Source organism: Patagioenas fasciata, chromosome 2, assembly GCF_037038585.1.
Source record: "Patagioenas fasciata isolate bPatFas1 chromosome 2, bPatFas1.hap1, whole genome shotgun sequence".
NCBI lineage: Eukaryota > Metazoa > Chordata > Aves > Columbiformes > Columbidae > Patagioenas > Patagioenas fasciata.
This window is the reverse complement of record NC_092521.1, coordinates 143,046,757-143,067,573: the sequence shown is the minus strand read 5'-3', so window position 1 is coordinate 143,067,573 and position 20,817 is coordinate 143,046,757. Positions and strand designations below refer to the sequence as shown.

Below are 20,817 nucleotides of genomic sequence, written 5' to 3'. Positions count from 1 at the left end.
TAAGTCCTACAAAAAAAAGTAATCTCCTAGAGCAGTTGTTTAACAGCGAGAGTTGTAGCAACAGTCGTTTAATTGATTGCTGATTTGGCTGTCAAACTCACAGGTCAGAAAATAAGAAGGGCCATTGTATTTGCTCTGTGTGTTCAGCTAGGATTTTTTTAAAGATGGAAAGAGAAAACATTTTTGGGCATGCGTGTGTCCATTGATTAATCTCTTATTAGCAAAAGTGAGCACTATCAAGTTCACACTTGCCTTTTTTTTCTTTCTCATGAAATCGTGCAGTGTTGTGGGAAGAGCTGAAGTGGCATGAGATCTGTTTCCTCATTATTGCAAAATGATCAAAAAATCATAGAATAGTTTTGGTTGGAAGGACCTTCAGAGCTCATCTAGTCCAACCCCCTGCAATGCACAGGGACATCTTCAACTAGATCAGGTTGCTCAGAGCCCCATCCAGCCCGGCCTTGAATGTCTCCAGGGATGGGGCATCTACCACCTCCCTGGGCAACCTGGGTCAGGGTTTTACCACCTCATTGTAAAAAATGTCCTCATGTCTAGCCTGAATCTTCCCCCCTCTAGTTTAAAACCATTACCCCTTGTCCTGTCGTAACAGGCCCTGCTAAAAAGTCTGTCCCCATCTTTCTTATGAGCCCCTTTTAAGTACTGAAAGGCTGCTGTAAGGTCTCTCCAGAGCCTTCTCTTCTCCAGGCTGAACAACCCCAACTCTCTCAGCCTGTCCTCACAGGAGAGTTGTTCCATCCCTTTGGTCATCTTGATTGGCCTTTCCTGGAGGTCCAGGTCCAGAGTCATTTTGCTTGCTTGTCTTTTAAGCACAGCTTTTTCATGTGTGTGTATGATTAATTTATTTTCTCCAGTTCTGCCGATTTTGTGCAACAGCATGCTTTGACAGGGCAGCCAGAGTGACCCCTACAGGTTTACACCTCAGTTGGTGTAAGTCTGTTTGCACCTGTGTTGTGACCTTGGGGAAGAAAGTTCAGTCTAGTCCCCTTTTGCATCCATCAGCCACGGGTTATTTACACCAGCTCCTTGAGGCTGAAAGTGATGGATTAAATGGCTTCTGTCTGATTTATTCGGAGGATCTGGCTCTCCCTCAACCTATCTGAAGAGCTCCGAGGAGTTAAGGGAAGGTGCACCCTTCCAGGGTGGTCAAAGCCCCTCCTGCCCACGCAGGGCACCTGCAGCCCTGGTTTGCGACCACTGCCATAGGCCAAGCACTGCGTACCTGCGTGTGTGCAAGTGCCTGTTGAGTCAAATCTACTCCACCACTGAAGCTGTTTTAGGGACCCAGCCTGTCCGTCTTCCACTTGTCCCACAGCCAGCGTGAATGCTTTCCCCAGAAAATTGTCATTATTCTGCGGGCTCCGGCTGCATCCAACTGCATGCGAGTGGGAACACAGTGCTAAGAGTCTGAATAGAAATTTGCAGTACCAGCTGGCTGCTACGTGTCACTGCTGAGGTCTCCAGATTATTTCTTCTATTACAATAGCAAACCTCCAGCTACTAAATGCTTTTCTTATTTCCCCGCCACAAAAGCAGATTCATTTACTTTCATTAAGAAGTTTCTCAAAAAGGCCCACCACCCATTGCCTGTGAATAACTGCTGTGAAAATAAACATTATGATATTTTATTCTTGAAAGTGGCAATTTGACAGTGGTTAAATGGGAAGTATACATTTAAGTTGAAAGAGAAACCGCAAGAGGAGAAAGGAGAGGAGTATGCGCAGTGTAGGGGTGATGCAAAGTGTGCATTGCCTGAAGCTCTTCTCGGCCTCCCTGGGCAATGGAGTTCTTCTTGGGACAGTTCCTTTGGTCATTCTTCCTATTATTCTTTTTAGTTTTCTTTTTTCTTGAATGTCTTGTTTTTTTTTTTGACATAAGGACATGTGTTAGAAGAAATAATATGGCTTTTAGAGTGTGAGTATTGCAAGGGGCTTATTTTCCTGCCTTTTCCAGGATTTATGAGCCACTTGCACATTCAGCTTTTTACTTGAATGAAAATCTGGCCAAATATTATCCACAAGCAATATATTAAGTTCTTCTATACACACAGTGGACTGTTCTACGATAGTGCTGTGGTATTTTTGATTAATTCTGAGGGCTTAATTTATGTCAGCTACAGTAGGAGAAATCCACAAACCCAGCAGTGTTTTGAGTTAGAAGTCACTGTACATCTGAGGTCACACTGTAAAAGTCACCAAACCACAAGTGATTTGAATGACTGACCTTCATCTGCTTCCTTTAGAGTATTTGGGGAACACTCTTTAAGAATCAGAGAAACTGTGTCTGAATTTTTCAACTGCTGTGTTTTTTCTTTTAGCTTCCATAGAGATTTCACAGGATGTTTTGCAGACTCATTGTTTTGGCTTTATAGGTACTGCAGGCTGTTTCCTCTTTAGACTTTAACAGTGTTTGTAGAACAGACCAAAAATTGGTACAAGTCTCAGGGCAAATTTATTAACTAAGCTACTTTTAACTTTTTTTTCTTTTCTTCTTTTTTTTTTTTTTTAATTCAGAATGGTTGGATTTCAAGTTAAATGTTTATTTTAACAAAGACATTCAAGCTAAATAGATAACTATTACCCAGCATGTCCATCATAAAAGAGGCACTTGGCTCCAAAGTTCAAGAAAGATTTTCAGGAGTCATTTTGGAAGTAAAGGGTACATACTAAACCAGTTCTGTAAAAGGAAACTTAAGCTTAGTTGAAAAATCGATTAACTGTTATGTTTACTTGTAAATCTTTTGTGTTCTTTGACTTACTACATATTCATTAAAACTCAACCAAAATTAACTTTTCATTTTCTTCAATTAAAATAAGATTTCTTCATGTGTATTTTCAAATTCTGAAAGTATTCATTTATTTTTATTCCTTTTCACACTGTCTTCTTAAAAATGAGGAGAATTCACCTGATTAAATTGTGTACTCACACATGTGTACATGTATGCATATCTAATTATGAAAAGATACACAAACTGTTATGGATGGAAAGTGGAATAGCTATCAGTAGCAATTAAAAATAATAATGTACATTCTTCCATGTACAAATGTATCCTAGATGGTGCCACATGTGCTCAGGCAGCAAGAACAACTAGCCCTACTATAGGGCATGCAGAAAAACTAAAGCGAAAACTTGCAGATCTTGGGTAAGCGTTTTGTTATTTTACATACTTATTCTTTTAATTAAAAGGATTGAAAGTAAAATTTCAAAGATGTTTTCTGATGTTTTCTAATATTGTTGTAGGGCTCCCTTGAGAAGGAGTTCAAACAAGGGCAAGAAGCGGAAAGAGAAAGAAGCAATTAGGGTGACCTGTGGCAGTAGGTATGGGTAAAAGATTGAGGATGTAAGAAATGATATGCCAGAAACATTGGAAAAACCTAATCCTCCTAGCCCATGGGAACATGAACTATCCCACTGACTTCATATACATAAGTGTTAAGCTTTGAGGTAACCTGCTGAGCTTATAAACCTAGATTTCTTAACTAATGAAAGACTAGCATATAATCTAAAAATACTTAGAGGCTTAAAATATTGTGGCCTCACTACTACTGCTGCATCCACTTCGCAGAAATAGATTATCAAAGCTGGCCCACAAGATGCACACACAATACCCGTGATGCTGACATCTTGACACAATTCCACATATTTTTTGTAAAAAGCCCCCAGAGCAAGTACGGGCAGCAGCTGTTCACTGCAGCTTCACAGCACCCACATCAGGAATGCCTTCAGAAGGGTTTGTTTCTGAAGATGGACGTTAGAAGTTGAAATCAGATAGGAAGAATTCTGACTGCATTGGTCACATCATGAACTCTCAGGGAAGGAACTGTGAATTCTTGTGAGATCTAATGAGACCACATCACCAGCATCTGGACTCTGAATAAAATCAGTGTTCAAAATTGCAGGAAAAACTCTTATCTGCAAAAGCTAGTGTAGACTTTGCTGAAGGTCTCTCCTCACATACTGATGAATCTGACAAGATCCCAGCTAAAGGGCATAATACCTGGTTCCAGGTGTGAAGGACATGCATTCAGTTAAATATCAAGAGTGCTAAGCAGACTTTATACATTCCCAAAGTCTAGAAAGGACATAGCAACTCAAAGCCTCTTTCCATATAAAACAATTCAAAAGAAAACCTACATTACAAAAGAGATATCTAAAGAAAGCAAACGTTCAGTGCTACTCAGAAAGTCATTGTGGTGGGAAACCAGTATGTAGTCATTTGTGGAGTTTTGCTGACATTCTAATATGCAGAGCCCCAGTGACAAGAATATTGTGTAGCTCCATAGCATCAGAAAAGCAAGAGAAACCTTAGACTTCTGACTTACTCCCTCAGGCACACTGTGCTGAACTGCAGTGTTCTGTCTCGGCACACATTTGTGTATTTGTATTCTGCAAATATCTGGCAGGATCTTCAGTGATCTTAGGCAGCAATTGTCACCTCTATGCTGGTGTCAGAAAAACCTGTTCCAGTTGTTTCCACTGGTGCATCTACTTGCAGTGTGCTTTGGAGTCGGTGGTAATCACTGCTGGATTTCTCTGGTGACAAAGAGAGATTTCTTAAAGCAAATTCTCTGCAACTCAGTGTAGCTATAAGGCAGCTAGTGCCCTCAACAGGGTGTTAAACATCACATAACCACAGGGTGAGGGAAATGAATGTGTACTTGCTTGTAAGAACTCGGTATGTTCTGTATACCAATGTAGTATATTAAAGATATTTGTGAGATTCCATAGATATCTTCTTTAGAGAAAGCAGGTCTCAGTGTAGAGAGATCAGTTGCTTATCAGACTACTTCATTGTTGAGGGTTAAGATTGCGGGGTGACAATCAAACCCTGGCAGATGTATTGTTAACCTCCACTCCCCCCCACTTCCCCCTTTTGCCCCTCCCTCTCCCCCCTTCGCAGTAAGGACAAGCAATCGGGAGGGAAAGAAGGACAGAGAGAAGAGAGTTGGAAAAATTAAAGATGTTTTACTAATGCTACTAATAAGAATAGAGAAAATAATACAAAATATACAAAACCAATCTTGAAAGTCTCAGCAACTGCAGAGCCAGCGCCTGAAGTCCTGGATTAGACTCTGCAGTCAACCTGGAGCTGCATTCAGTCTCTCACTAGGCCTCAGTTCGCAGGGACAACCAGCAAGGTCCTCTCCTAATGTCGGCCATAAGCAGAAGGGAAAAGGGAAAGGGACAAGATCCTCGTGATCTCCCACTTTTATATGAAGTATTTATGTAAATGGAATGTTATACACAGTTGGTCAGTTTCTTGGTCACCAGTTTCTCATTGCCCCTCTCGTGAGATGTCCATCCGTGCTTATCAATAAGTTTGCATTCCATTGCTAGGTTTACCAAAACATGTATCTGGTTCTCCAGGAAAATGCAGCTAATATGAAGGCTTTAGCTGACAGGCAAAATTCACTAAAAGAGAAACTTGTTTTTTAACAAAACCAGGACATTCATAGATCAGCTATTTGTATTTGTTAATATTTCTGAGTTTGGATACAGTTAATAAAAGCAAAATTTAATACTGCTTTCAAAGTCTCTGTAAACTGGAATGTTATTATTTTGGTACAACTTTTTAACCCATTTTCAATTCCTTTTGTTACTAACTCTGAGGAAGTTACCTTAGAAGAAATGTGAGGATGTTTTCTCTACAGTCCAAAGCTGTATAAGGTCTTTGAAAGAAGGAAGATGATCAAAAGACATCATCCTATTACAATTACATCCATTACAGCAACTGATTGATGTAGAATTAATCACGCTGTCGGATGTTGCATGCATTGTTTTGCTGTTGCCAAAAGGTAGCACTCAATACGTGTAAATAAAATCCTGAATTCTTTCCTAAGACTACCACTAATGTTACTAAAAAATTCTGCATTTAAACAAGAAGCATTTATTCCTCTACCTGGAGCTAAGTGATTCAGGCAACATAATTTGTTTTTTCTTTCTGCTTTCAAGCAAGATCAGAGGATGAGGGCAGAGACCAGGACTGGGTCAGGTACCTTTATGTAGGCAAAGTGAGGGAGGATTCTTCTGCTTCCATAGCTCTTTGACAACCTCAGTTTCATCCACACAGAAGACGCTTCACAATGTGCAAAGCTCTAGTGATTATGTTAATAATGATCTAGAAGCTCTCCAGAAGGTCGAAGTTGAGGGGAGATTTACATACATGAAATTTACTGATGGCTGCTAAGAGTAGTAGAAGTTTAATGCTCTCAAACAATATATATGTTGATATAAATAATCACAGTATCACAGTATGTTTGGGATTGGAAGGGACCTCAAAAGATCATCTTGTCCAATCCCCCTGCTGGAGCAGGAACGCCTAGGTGAGGTCGCACAGGAAGGTGTCCAGGCGGGCTTTGAATGTCTCCAGGGAAGGAGACTCCACAACCTCCCTGGGCAGCTATGAGGCTATGGCATATGCATAAGTTCTTTGAGGCAGACACTTTACATAGTTACTTTTAATTTATATAATATACTGTTGACATGATATATTTAGCGGCTAATTTAGGCAAATTATTTTATAACTGTTACCTTTGCCTTGATCACATTATCCACTGCAATCTGTGTTACTACAAAGAGAGGAGTTGGTAATATCACAGAAGTGTTTTTTTCATTTTTCTATAGTAATGTTTTTAATATTTAATATCTTTAAAATAAGTATAATAATATTCTACCAGTATTTAGCTTTTGTAACAAAGGCACATCTCCATAGATGGATACAGGTGCACCTGGTTCATTCTGCCTGGGCTTGAAATCCAACCCAGACCTTCTCTGGGAAGCAGAGCCCGCTTGGGTTGGTGCTTAGTCTAACCTGTCTTCTCATGCTGAGGTTCCACTGGGCTTAGAAGTGCACCAATACAACCTGTGACTTCTTGACTGGAGCTGGCTCACATCTGAACAGTGGGAGTACAGGCTTTTTCTGTTTACTGGGTGTATGTTGTCTAAGAGAGCTGGAATCAGAAAAAGAATTAAAAGAAAGCACTTTTATTTCTTTTGCTGAAAGAGAGATTTCAGGCATGCCCCTAGCGGCCACATGCCATGCAGTTCTTTAGTCACAGTTACAGGGAATGTCACTTCTTTTACAATTAACTGCTTCTGTAGCATTTTTTTTTCCTCTTGTTTTATAATCTAACACATAGTCCTGCTCCTTTCTCTTAAACAGGACCACCAGAGAGATGCTGCAGAAATCAGCAAACACTAAGTCATTAGCAGAGCGATCCTCCTCTCTCCCACACTGTGTACCATTCACATGGTATGGAGAGAGTGGCAAGGGATCCAATTCTTCCAGCAACCTGCCATCGCCTACCAGCTCAACTGAACCTTCTTCTGAAAATATAAGTCCAGCTAAAAAAGGGTCAAAGGTAGAAGATAAAAACTACCTTATTCCCACTGTGTTGAGTGGCATAATTGGCTTAATGTTTTTGGAAAAAGAACAGGCCAATATGTGAATATTACAATAAACAGTGCATGGTGTTCATTGTACGACAAAACCTCATCCAAACAGAACATCGCTGTCATTGTACCATCCCAGATTCTGCCTTTTTACTCTGCCTTTATGTACATTAATTCTGTAAACTAACTGTGGTGTGCTGTACCATAACAAAAGCAAGTGGTGCCAGTGGAAATTAGCATTTGGATCCACTGAACAAATGCTAGATTTTTGTATTCAGTTATAGATATTTTCTGCATTCTTCAGGACTGATTGTGGGAATACCTACCTATGGTCAAATGAGGTGTTTGCAAGTGAAGAAATGCTGTATGCCCGTCAGTCATTTGCCTTTTTTCCCTGCAATAATGCAATCTGTTTGTCATGCATGCTGGATGTTGGATTTAATTCTATATATGAAGATGCTTGAACTGTAAATATGAACTTTTGCAATTTAATACATCTGTGTGATTCCTTTCTGTGTGCATGAATGTTGCAGCATGATAACTCCTTAAATAACCCTTGGTTATAGTAATATACTTGGCTTTTTCATGTTTATTTTCACTTCTGGAAAATATTTCTCTGCCTGTATTTTCTTATCACTTGTAGCAGTTTACGTTTTATATTGGTCCGGTAGAAAGAAACAGATATGGTTCTCAACTTCGTGTACAGGAGTATGAATCAGAAATCTAATTCCTCTGTTTTCTCCGAACACATGCATGTACATAATAGCAGTTTCCACAGGCATTTCTTACTCTTTTGGTGCCAAAAGCTGGTGGTACCTGACTTCTGCTGTGCACCAAGCCACGCCAAGTCATAGTCGTGATTGTGTTACTTGGCAGGGAGAGCAACACCAGGCTGAGCAGTGAGAATCAGACTGGTAGAGAAGGCCTCAGGTGAAATCTCTGAAGATTAAAGAGAAACTAATTGGTTAGCTGGCTTCTTTTGAAAAGAAAGATGAGGATTAGATATGTGAATCCTATATGTCCATTTAAACAAACGTTGTGTGAAAAATAATTTTTTCATGGGGAAAAAAGCAGCTCCTTCTACAGTTAGCGTTAGGTTGAGGTTTTGGGGCTGGAGCAGGGGTTGTCCTGCTGCCGTATTAACTAGCGGGCCTTGGCTATCTTGTGTTTTGCCTATAGAAAATTAAATTTTAAAGACTTAAATTCATCGTAAGGCTGAAGCTTGCACAAAATGGAGGTGAAAGAAAACTCAAAGTACTTAGAAAAAGATGTTCTTCACACAACAGGAGGTAGGGCTGTTGAACTCCTGGCCTAAGAACGCTGTGGGGGCTAAAATTTTGCATATTAAGGAAGCTGCTCAGATTTTTTTCTTCTCTATAAAAAGATCGGTAAAGCAGAACAGCAATTCCAAATGTAGGTGTGAGAAAACTGATCACAAAACCATTTTTATATTCTCTCCGAAGTTTGCTAGCTTTTAAATTAGTAGTTTCTATACTGCTCTTCAGGTTTTCAAAGCACAGCATGATGCAGTATTTAGTTGGATTTCCAGCAAAACTGAGACGACTAACACTTGATATTTCTGGAAGACTTCTTGGATCCATGTGAATTGAATTTTGTGTACATTTTAATTCATTTAGATGTTAGAGTGGAGATTAGAGGTGTCTATCATCAACTATATATTCAGTGTAAATGGAATATCTTGGTGTCCTTAATTTTTTTACATTTTGGTTTTTTATGAATCTCAGTCTATTGTGAAATACCTGTTAACTTTTATCTTCTTCTGAGGGTAATTTTGCCGTGTACCTGGAAAATATGTGCAGGCTTTTGCTGTTCTTTGCTGCAAGGTGTGATGTCTGTCATTGCATTGTTGAGAAAAAGCAGTGTTTGTTTTATGGTTATTATTTCAGTAAATAACACTCAGTATCCAAAGTTCTCTTCTACTTTCAGCTTCATTTTTTCCTAAAGGTATAGGCAAAGAGGGAAGATCCTTTCACTTTTATAGGAGATTATTTGGGACTCAGAAATGGCTCCACAAGATATTCTCCTTGTTCTTTCAATAGCAATTTTCACATCTCTCTGCTGATTAATCCTCTGTCCTATTCTTTGTGCTACTGCCTGTGTTACGCTTGTCCTAAATATTTGGAGGACAGTCAAATGCTAGTGATTAACCCACAGAACCAGTAATTTAGCTCCAGGATGAGAGCCAGCATCTTAAGAGGGATTGTTTTCAGGCCCCTTTGCTATTAATTGAGGCATCAGGACAGCAAAGGTGTCTCTTGAAGTACACAATGGTAAAAATACTGTGTATTTAACAGTAGTATATAACAATACTACAAATTAGACTTCCTCATGTGTATTGCAACTGGTTTGGTAAATGATTGAAATCACTCCTGAACTATGCCAACCTGAAAGACAAAAAGCAAATTTCCCTTTTAGATGCACATATCGGATTGTTTGTTGATTCTGACTCATCTTTTTCTCCACAGAATTTCACGTTCAACGATGATTTCAGTCCCAGCAGCACAAGTTCAGCTGATTTGAGTGGTTTAGGAGCAGAACCTAAAACCCCAGGTTTCTCGCACTCCTTAGCACTGTCATCAGATGAGGTATGCTGATGAAATTGTTTAAGGTGGGAAATAGTTGTTTCCTTTCTCCCATGGCATTTGGTTGATAATTACTCAAATAACAAAGGGATATTTTTTAGGCAGTAGCATGGGAGAAGATAATTAATCTTGGTTTCTAGATTATCATTTTTCTTGTTTGTATGATAATTACTGGAAGTAAAGGTCTTATGGTATTATCATAGGAAAGAAGGATACAGTTGGTTTCCTAAGAGATGCTGTATCCTCACACATTTTAATGCATTTTTCCTACATTCTAAATAATGCTCATGTGGACCAATACATACACACACACATGCACTAAAATAGACCTAATTGAGACAATTTTGAGGTGGTAAAGATAACAGTATAGTTTGGTAAATATAGTTGAGATGTAAGGCACCTTCACCTAGACTAATTTTTACCCTGATACATTAAAATAATAGTGACCTGTACACACAGTAATTTTGTATTACTGTACCTGAATGTACATGTATCGATTAGAATATATATGTCTAAATGCACTTTGCATTCTCTTCGTGCTTGCTTCGCATAGTGGATTTGAATTCAGTTACTTCAAACCAGAGATTTTTTGAACAATGATAATGTGAAAAAGCATTCCTAACCCTGTAAATTGGTGACATAATTGAGTCAAATATAATAGATTGACAATACTTTTCTTAAGATACTAGTTTTATAACCCAGTTGTCAGTGACGCCACATGACTTGACAGTAGCTGACAGTGTGCCCTGTGGACTCAGGAAGCCCGTGCCTTTGTTCTCTTAAAAACACTCAGTAAGAACTTTATATTTTTAATGTGAGGTTTGAACAAGCGTTTTTCTAGAGAGAAGGAACTTGAGGCATCTATGTCTTCTCTTTTTTAATGATGGTTAGGTTTGTGCTATTGTTGCCTGCATGCTTTGCGTGGGTTTAAAGAATGAAAGCTGTTCCCTGCAACCCCATGTTTCAAAATGCAAGTCTGCGTAATCAACCGTTTACTTAGAGGTTACTCACCTCTAAAGGAATAAAGGTAATAAAGGCCAAAAAATTCTAAGAATCATAGGAGAGTGTAGACAGGAGTCTGTGTATTCTGTGAATTACTGAAAACAATAAAGCCATAATTTCTACTTTATTTAGTATTAATACTCTCTTGATAATACATTTCATTCTCTTACCATGTTCCATTCCTCTTGTATATTTTATTGTAACAATGCCCTGTTCCCAGTGGTATTCAATTAAAAGCTTGAAAATACTTTCATTTTGCTTGTTCAGCTTTATCACTTTAAAAACATCAAGCCTGAACACGTCTATAAAAATGAATGTGTTTTCTCCCTCCTCTGCTGTGTGCCAAACTGCAGCCTCTGAATCAGACCGGTGTTCGGCAACAGCTGCGGTGGAAACCTCCACAGCCACCCTGGCAGGCGATGAGACCAGCGTTGCCCTTCAGCCTTCTGTGGCTTATTGCTGTGAGCGCTCTTTGGCTCAGGCTTCTTTGGCAGATTTAACATGATTATTTGAAGAAGATTTAAAAAATGAAAGGGGGAGGTAACTCAGTTCTTGCAGGTTGTTCTCCTCTAATTAAGGAGCTTTGGCTCTTGCAATAGGAGCCATGAGAAAGGTTCCCGCTGGTTCTAGGATGTCAAGACCAGGAATTCCAAGAGCTTTTCATTGACACAGTCTCAGGTTTAGCTGCCAAATCATGTGTGTGCTGAGCTTTCAACATAACCTCTCTGCTTCTGGAAATAATTTTTTTAAAGAAATCTCTTTGGTTTTGAGTAGCCCTATCTGTTTGCAAATCTTGGTGCTGCTCTTGCCTGAACTTTTACATGCTGTTACATGTTCTGTATTTTGTTTCTATAATGCTTTTCTTTCCCATTTCTTCGTTGCTCCCTCACTCAGAGCCTGGATATGATTGATGATGAGGTGAGATACTAGTGTGCTGTTGTGGTGAATTGTGTGACCATCACGTGGCAACATACTGTCTCATTTGCAGATTCACATTTCTTGTTTTGTGGTGTTATGTGGCAAAGCCCCTTGTTTGAGCAGAACACACAGATGTCACTGGCTCGTCTCTCCTTGTCTTCAGTTGCCCTCTCCATTCTGCTAAGAGTTTTTAAGACCATAGCAAATTGCAGTTTTTGCGATATGCTGGAAGGGAGAGGAAGGTCGGTGCCAGAGTAAATCTACCAGGCCAAGCATCAGCTGCATGGAGCTCCCGCTGGCGATAGAAGAAGGAAAAGATGATAGTGCTTAAACCGTCTTTTCCCCTTCCCTGAGAACTGGACAGCCAGAAGCCAAGAGAGCTCCCAGCATCATCTAACCCAGTGTAAAAGCTGCTCTAACAGCAGACAGCTGCCGCAGCCTGCAGCAGCTGCTTTGCTGACCGCGGCTGGGACAGAGCAGCTTTTGTGTCAGGCCCCACGGGTGTACCTCTGGGTGGAGAAGAGTGGCAGAGCGGGGACATGGGACTGCCCCGGCAACTGGCAGCCCACCTAGCCCTCCTGGTGTTGTCCTTCTCCTCCTCCTCTGCTGCGCAACATGGTGGGAGCAGGGCCAGGGCTGTGGGGCCACTGTGTGTTCCACACCACTCCTCTGTGTCATCTCATTGTCTTCCATAGGTAGCATCAATCTCCCTGCCTGTTTGGTGTCATCATGTTGAACTTCAGACTGGTTTTCTGAGTTTGTTTTTTTGTCCTCTGAATTTCTTGTTTTATAGCTTTCACACATCATAAAGATCTGCGAATGAGCATGGGAAGTGGAATGCAGAATTCAGTGCATCCTTTAGAAACGTTCTAATTTGAAGGATAAAAATCTTGTGAGGGAATGGGAGCATACCTGTTTTGAATTGTGCTACCCAGCCTTTTCAGTCCCTGTTTGAGTTAAAAGGAATGCCAGATCCTTTTTCTTCTTCTATTTAGATGTAGAAGACCTTTTGGTTACCTTGTACCAATTCTTCCGTATCTAGTTAGGTACAGATGCAATATAGTGGTGTGAAATTGTTATTATTGTAGTGTAAAGATAGTACAGATACTTCTGCTTGGTTGCTGGTGGTTTGTACAGGAAAATGTTGTTACTTGTTCTTGGTACTCTTTTAATAATAATGCAGCATGTTTTTGTCGCAGATCCTCGATGATGGACAGTCTCCCAAGCACAGTCAGTGTCAGAGTCGCGCTGTTCAGGAGTGGAGTGTGCAGCAGGTTTCCCACTGGTTAGTGAGCCTGAACCTTGAACAGTACGTTTCCGAATTCAGTGCCCAAAACATTAATGGGGAACATCTCCTTCAGCTGGATGGGAGTAAGCTCAAGGTAATGGACTGACGACTTCAGGACTGACTGTAGTACTTATTGTCACTTCAGGTAATCTGAAAGGAAGTAAGAACTCAGCCAGAAAGCAGTGAATCCTGTGTGTGGAGTGGTGACAGACTAGAATAATAAACACAGAGTATAAAGCCACAGCAACACTTTAAGAAATTCCCATACACACTTGGATTCAGGAGCTTCAGAAATAGAGGGCATTTGCTTTGCGAAAACTCTGGGTGTATATAACATACCCATATTTGTTGTAAGCGTCAGTCATATAGCAGCATGCATAACTGGTATTTGCACACATATATTTCTCATCCAGCTCTGTTTCGCAAAAGGGTGATTCAGTTGAGATAGTAAATAGAAATACATCAGAAGTAGCAACTGAAAAATGGCTTACTGGAGTACTGGAGGCATAAGCTGCTTACCAGCTGTACTATCTTAGAACTAAGTACAGTTTTGATGTATAAAGTATGCATTGTTTCTTGTAGCGAAAAATATGAGCCTACTTCTGTCAACAATAACTACAGGAAGGAGTTGTGGGAGGCTCAGCATATCCGAAAGTCAAAGTTTGGTGTTTCCTTTCTCAATTTTTGTACTGATATTTCACTAACCCTGAGGGTTTTAGAAACGAGCAAGTGAACTTTGGACTAAGGCACAGCAGTGAGAATTGGGCACTCTTCTATGTAGACTTAGATTACTTCAGGAAAATCATTTAATCTTTCTTTGACTCATTTGATCAATGAAATCAACATAGTCAAACTGGTTGCAATGAGATTTAATTTTTTTAATATTCTGGAAGTGGAAGCATGAAAAGCAGAAGTATAAAATGTTATTACTTAAGCTTCAGGAATGTATCTGAGCTTGTCTCAGATTTGCTTAATTGTGATACTCTTCAACCTACAAAGAGTTGTTATTAGAATACGAAAAATTTGGTAATAGATGAAAGCATATGAAATTCTTTTTAATTTTGTTTCCTCCACCTCAGGCTCTTGGTATGACATCTTCCCAGGACAGAGCAATCATTAAAAAAAAGCTAAAGGAAATGAAAGCATCTTTGGAGAAAGCTCGCAAAGCTCAAGAGAAAATGGAAAAGCAGAGGGAAAAGCTTCGGAAGAAGGAACAAGAGCAACTGCAGAGGAAATCGAAGAAAACAGACAAGTCTTCATCAGATGCAACAGAGGGCACTCATGAGCAGTGATGAGCAGAAGTGCTGCTGTGCTGTGTTAGGAAAGTGGAGGCACTTCAAGGGAAGAGAAACTCATGTCCACCCTGGTGCCCCTTCAGCTTTCTTGCATTTGTTACACAAGAGTGTGTACAGAGAAATGGGGCTATACATAGAATGACTGGGGCAATTTATATTGTGTAGTTTTCTTTTCTTGCATATCCAGTTCACGTTTGTTGTTGTTGCCATGTGAAACAACCCCAGCCCCTCAGTTTGTTCTGTTGTTGTTGACAGCTGGCAGATTTCATATTTGTGTGGCGGTGTTTCTTTCCAAACTACTCTTCTCTATTGAGCTCTGTGTGTTTGGTCACTTCAGTAACCAGCATGATGCCGAGGAGCATGGTCCACTGCTTCACCTCCTTCTTCTGAACAGGATGACCAGTCAAAATGATTGGTGAACGTTTCTTCAGCTGGGTAAAAGGAGTTTGTGCTCTGTCCCATAGGAGTTGACTTAACTTTCTAACTGGAAGTGCAGCTTCTTTATGGTCCTTGGATACTCAGTTCTGTCTACTGGAGTAAGTTGCATCTGGCGTCAGTACCTTGAAGTGACGCTGCTCTGGAAACAAAACTGTTCGGTGACTTTTTCTTATACACTGGAGATAAAGACAGGAGAGTCAATATTCCCCCTGGGTGAAAGACAGGAGGTGAAACTCTTTCTGTTAACTGTACATTAGTTAATTGAGGAAGGAGGCAACGCCTTAAATGATTATGTGGGTTTACACAGAAATCTGAGGATAACATTTATCCTTCAGATATCTGAGCAAGGATGAATTTCTTACTAGAGCACAGCGTATATAGATCTGTATAAATTTCATTGTGCTCCCAGTGTGTAGGCAACTTTCTTAATAGCACACTCTGCTTTCCTTTTCATGTGTTTTGAACAGGAAACTGGGCTTATGTTGGTTTGAGTTGGGTTTTGTTGTGTTTTTTTTTTCTTTCCCGAGAAAAACACCACATCTTCAGATTCATTCTCCAATAAGCAGTGGGAGAATAAGCTTTGTGCTGTGCTGTTATGAAGCTGTTGTTGGAAATGCTTATGAAACTTGAGTCTGCTGAAGATTTTTGGTTTTACAGAAGTGCACTTTAAGAAGAGGAAGACGAGGGATTCTGGTTAAAATTAAATTCAGTACATTGCTGTTAAGATCAATGCTGCCATGGAGGTGACGGTTACTAAATCCAAAGCTGCCATATATTAACTGTTTTGATTGACGTGTTTAAAGAATATCCCCACCAAAACCTGAATTTTTGGGCATAGGCTGCAGAATGTTTTGATGGCTTAGAAGTGGTCATAATACATCCTTCAGAGATTTCTGTTTTCCTGGTGTATGACGCCATCGGCAAAGCCCACTGTGCGATTTTGACTCTGACAGAAGCAGGATACAGTGTGCACTGCATAATGTTACTGCCTCTTAAGAGTGCTATTAAAATATTAAGTGTTTCTTCAAAAGAATGGACAGACAACAGGCAAATATCCACAGTGAGAAGCTGGAGGTATTAACTTACTGCTTTATAGTCAAAGCTAACTATGTAGCAGCGTTCAGAGTTGAGAAACTCCCCTTTTTGTGCATCCTGGAAGTTGTACTCTTCATCTGGTCATGCCAACCCATAAATGGTTTAAGATGTTGATGCAAAGTTAGAATAAAAAAGTGCATATACTGAATTCTTTTGAAGAAAATGTTGTTTAGTTTGGCTTGGCTTCTCTTCTGCTCTGTACTTTATGGCGTTCAGATTTGTGTCTGTAAAGTTCTCTGAAGCTCAGATTTGAAGCAGTTGGGATGCAGTGTTTATAGTTACATTTCTCTTTTGATCCTAATAATGGTTTTGACGTGTAAAATGATCTGCAAACTGGAAGAGCCTAGTTCATTCAAACTAATACACAATCAATCTGCTTAGCATTACCCTTATTTTTCCTTCCTAATCCAATTTCTACAAGATTCTGTTGTATATTTTATTCAGATCTAAAAATGAAATTGCTGTAAAAGACACTTCCTGGTATTTCTAAAGGCTTGTGCTATTTTTCTTGAGATGATAGACCACTGGCAAAAAATACACCTGCTAACATGAATTCCACATTGCGGTGAATCTTTCTGCACTCTTTGTAGGAGAAAAGTTATAAAAATGTTTAACAGCATCGTAAAACTAGCATTCTGTTATTTTAGGAGGTTATCCATTTATATTTGAGTAAGAGAAGTTATCTGGAAGAAACTGGAAAATTAATACTTTAAATATCATGTTGATAAATGCATTTGATGATTATTTTCTGTTTAAATTATGTTTACATTGTAGTCATGTGTAAGTGGTTGTATATAGTAATCTAAGGTGGTGTCCCTGTTCTATGTTCTTTGTTTTCTTGGAAACTGGAGCAGACTGCTTGGCATTATACCTTGAGTTTTCATTCTCGCTGCTTAGAACAGTGCCTAGTTAATCTCTTCATTAATCAGATTCTTGTTCTGCAGAATAACTAATTCAACTTAAGTCCTTTAAGTATTCAGGGGGGGTTTATTGCTTTGTGGTAATGTTATTTTGTTATTCTCAGACTGGGGAAAAAAAAAAAAAAGAAGAAAAACAAGAAGCAAACAAACAAACAAACAAACAAACCCCTAACTTAAAAAATAACAAAAAAAAAAAAAAACACATAAAATGCATTTTGATCAACACATGAAGACCGAGCAAACCAAGCAATGTCAAGAGTTTCGATCTTTTCTGTGATAAAAGCCACATAAATCTTTTTGTGGTTCCTTTTTATTAAGTATGGTAACCCATTTTTGGGATGTGCAGAAATGTCACTGGGTAGCAGATGTAAAGACTGGTGCAGTTGGAAACTGTTACTGTTCCATAGGATCTTGAAAGTTGTGTTGCATTTTTCCCCCTTGTGTTGTGTAATGGCATAAATGAAACAGAAGATGCGTCATCATTCTTAACTTAAACTTCCCATAAACCAGTGCTAAGTCAGACTAATGTGAGGTTTTACATAATAAGAAGAAACAAATATTCCATGCTAAGTGACTGGAAAGGCTTTCTCATTTGGCTCACCTGCAGATGTGTCGCCTGCTTTTGTGTATTGATTTGTGGAGCTTAAGCAATGCTGAGCACTGACCATGGGAGGCCAGTTCGGTGAACACCAGTTCTGCTCATTGCTGTGATATTGCCAGGTTGTGAATATATCCAGCCTCTGAGAAGATGAAGAAAGGAGAGGTAGCAAAAAATGGAGCTCTGAAAAATACAAAATAAAAGATGCAACACTGCAGGTCACTTTAGTCCTAAAAATATGTAGTGTTTATACTGAGATTGTGGAAAGAGTGGTGGCTTCTTGCTCTGTCCAAATTGTTTTGCAGAGTCATCTGTTGGGCCACAACTTTAGTCTGCTGTGGGGGTACCACAAGAATAAAGTTTTTACTGGAATTACTGAGCAGCTTTCCTCTGAAGCTTGCCCATCCTCAGCTCTCATCGACATTCAGAGGTGCTTGACTCAGCATCAGGGATCCTCATACTTCGTTGCTTCCATTGAAGCCTCTCGTCGTCCTGAGCTGCTCCACCTTCACCTCCTGGCTCACGTGCCAATGAGTAAGAGGTGGGAAATGTTGTGTGATTTTTAAAAATGAATTGTGTTCCACTTTTAAGTCAGAGAAAGAAATGCCACTCTTGTCAATAATGCAGAATCCAGTTCTACAGTAGGAAGGAAGGAAGACTGTAATTTAGCTGAGTCTGGCCAAGAAGTACCATTCCAGGTACCATCAGAACACTGAAAATCAGAAGGAAAGGTTGCACAGATCCAGCTGTAGTTCATTACAGAATCTGCAGCGCAGTCTGTGCTGTTTCTCAGTGCAGAAATTCAGAGGAATTTTGCAAGAATGAAGTCCTGTGTTGGTTTCTTAGTCAAGTATTTACAGAGAGAAAATATTGCCAAGGCAAAAGCAAAGCCTGATATCGCTCTTTTTAGGTGTGACTTCATCCCCTGCATTATCATCAAACTAAGTGATGGAGGGACTGGACCCTTTTAATAACGCCTCCCTCATTCTGTACTCTCTCTCACTTGAAAACCTCAGGAAACCTATGTCGTGGTCCAAAACACTGAAGAAACAGTGCACATAATTAAAAGTTGTAAATCTTTAACAGTCAAAATGGGCAGAGATGGTTTGGGGTAAGTTTTGTTAAATTAGTGATTGAAAATAATGACAGCAGTTATTCTTTCTAGAAATGTTTAAGTGATTTGTGGTTTGATTCCTCTTTAAATAAATACGTATGAGTTTGTGCATGTGCATACATGTGTGCATACATGGGTGTCCGTGCAGATTCACACTGCACCGGTAGCAGCTGGGGCTGTGGTGCAGGGTCTGTGCTGTTGGCAGAGGGGCCCGGGACTGTCTGCAAGCTTGGGGGAGCAACGCACTGCCCCTGAGCCTCGCCATGGTCACCCCTGGCTGTGCTGGGGGCTCTGCTTGTGCGGTTTTTATGCCTTTTGCAGATCAGAAGATTTTGAAGTAAGTTAGTTTTCTTAAAACCATACACATAATGGTCTTGTGCAGGTCCTGCATGTTGTCAGTTTTTCTGGGGTGAGAGGTTGGTAGAATTGATTCATCGGAGTGTCAGTGTTCTAGGAAGGAAGCCCTTCTTTATATTTTTGTCCCTAATTTGGGTTTCTGTTGGAGCGGTTTCAGCAGCTGGTTTTTGAGCAGGATCGTGAGTGACATCCGAGGTGGCTTACCCACTCGCCGCAGATCACACAGTCCCTTGTGTTAACCTCCCGTATGTATTTCACTGTATTTTTTTGTGCCTGTAGACCTGGCTTTTCAAAGCTGTGACACCTTAGTTATGGTATTGAGCCCCCCAATCCCACTTTATAAAACAATCTGTTACTAATTACCACTGTTGACTGTGGTACTTTTGCTGTTGGCATCGAGTAATGATTTTAAAGATGTGCGAGCAGTGAGAACGGGTAGGTTTGGTGTGATTGCCTTGGGAAGTTTGGACTGCATTAGGAACAAGCCGTGGGGTTTGTGAAACCTGTTCTGCTGTTGGGCAGCTTGCTTCTTCCAGAGCGAGGAGAGCTGAGGAGGGCTGGCAGCTCATGACATGGGGTCCAACCCACATCACCCGGGAGCCTGAGCCTCCTGCTGGATCTGCAGCGGGAGCTTTGTCACTGGCACCAGTGGAAGCAGGTTCAGGCTCCAGTGCAGAAGAGGCCAAAGGGAAGAAAGATCTCTGGACACCAGACGTAAGGAGTAACCAGCCCTTTCGAACTGGGGAGTGCACAGGGAACCTCCTGCCTCCGTACTTTCCCATCCACATTTACTGTCTGAACGACCACTTTTTTATTTTCCAGTCACGTTGCAATGGTAACTCGCTGGTCACTGACAAGTGTTAGACATGTTGCTAGAGGACCAGGCAGCTAAAAAAACTACAATGCACTGTGCTCACTGTAAAAATTGGCTTCTTACATTGTTTCTTTTTATATGGTTGAAGAGGTGGTTGCGCTTCAGATTTTTTCCTTTTCTTTTTTTAAAGAGGTCAATTGTATATGAAGTGCATGTTATCCTAAACTTTTTGTTTGTACATCTTGGTGTCTGATCATCTGCATGAAAGACACAGTAGTGCCATGTCTGAGCTTGTTCTCTTGTGCTTGGTTGATATGAACTTCTCTAGATGGTTGAGTTTTCCCCAAAATAACTTTGGTTAATATTTAGTTATTGGGAGACATCAAAACAAAACATCATGGTGGCCCTTTGGTTTTCTTACAGTTTAAATACAAACAAAAAAGCCTTGTGGTTTAAAGTTAATTTGTTAGTGTAAATAAATTTCTTGCCAATGAGTATTATTGTTGTTAGACAACGAATGCAATAAAATGAGAAATCCTGAATCTTTATTAGAATTTGTACTGAGTCCTCACTTTCCTGCCTGTTTGTTGGTAACTCCAGAAGAAATAACAAATGGTGAGCACAACTGGACAGATGTTGCGCCAGGGGTCAGACTGGGGGAGGGGACACATGGACATTGCCCGGCTTGTTCTTTCCTTCCTTCTACTCAGTGCTGAAGATTACTTTAATCCCAGCTCTTGGCCAAATTGGCATGATTCACAGGCCTCCAAGTGGATCTCATTTACAATCTGTAATTATGTAAAAATAAGTTTAAAAAAAAAAACAGAGTAAGGAAAGATAACAGCCTTTTTTCTTGATATGCAGTTGAGATGTTGTGTGTCATCTGCTGCTGCAGGTTGATGTGAACATAGGCTGCCTTCCTGCTGATGCTGGTCAATGTTTGTCTGTTTAGAAGACCTTGATTA

General features: G+C 40.1%; 1 protein-coding gene across 5 annotated transcripts in view; it reads left to right on the top strand.

Moving 5' to 3' along the window:
• PPP1R9A (protein phosphatase 1 regulatory subunit 9A) overlaps positions 1-20,400 on the top strand; it is a 145,249-nt gene extending 124,849 nt beyond the window's left edge. For 2 of the 5 annotated variants that reach the window (XM_065833119.2, XM_065833120.2), the window contains exons 14-20: positions 3,073-3,160; positions 3,259-3,336; positions 7,181-7,379; positions 9,897-10,016; positions 11,910-11,933; positions 13,133-13,315; positions 14,301-20,400. In XM_065833119.2, coding sequence (XP_065689191.1) covers positions 3,073-3,160; positions 3,259-3,336; positions 7,181-7,379; positions 9,897-10,016; positions 11,910-11,933; positions 13,133-13,315; positions 14,301-14,513 — 905 coding nt within the window. In that variant the 3' untranslated portion in view covers positions 14,514-20,400. The remainder of the gene's footprint in view (positions 1-3,072; positions 3,161-3,258; positions 3,337-7,180; positions 7,380-9,896; positions 10,017-11,909; positions 11,934-13,132; positions 13,316-14,300) is intronic. The other 3 variants (XM_071805119.1, XM_071805120.1, XM_071805121.1) reach the window with 3 other exon arrangements.
• Positions 20,401-20,817: the final 417 nt, after the last annotated feature.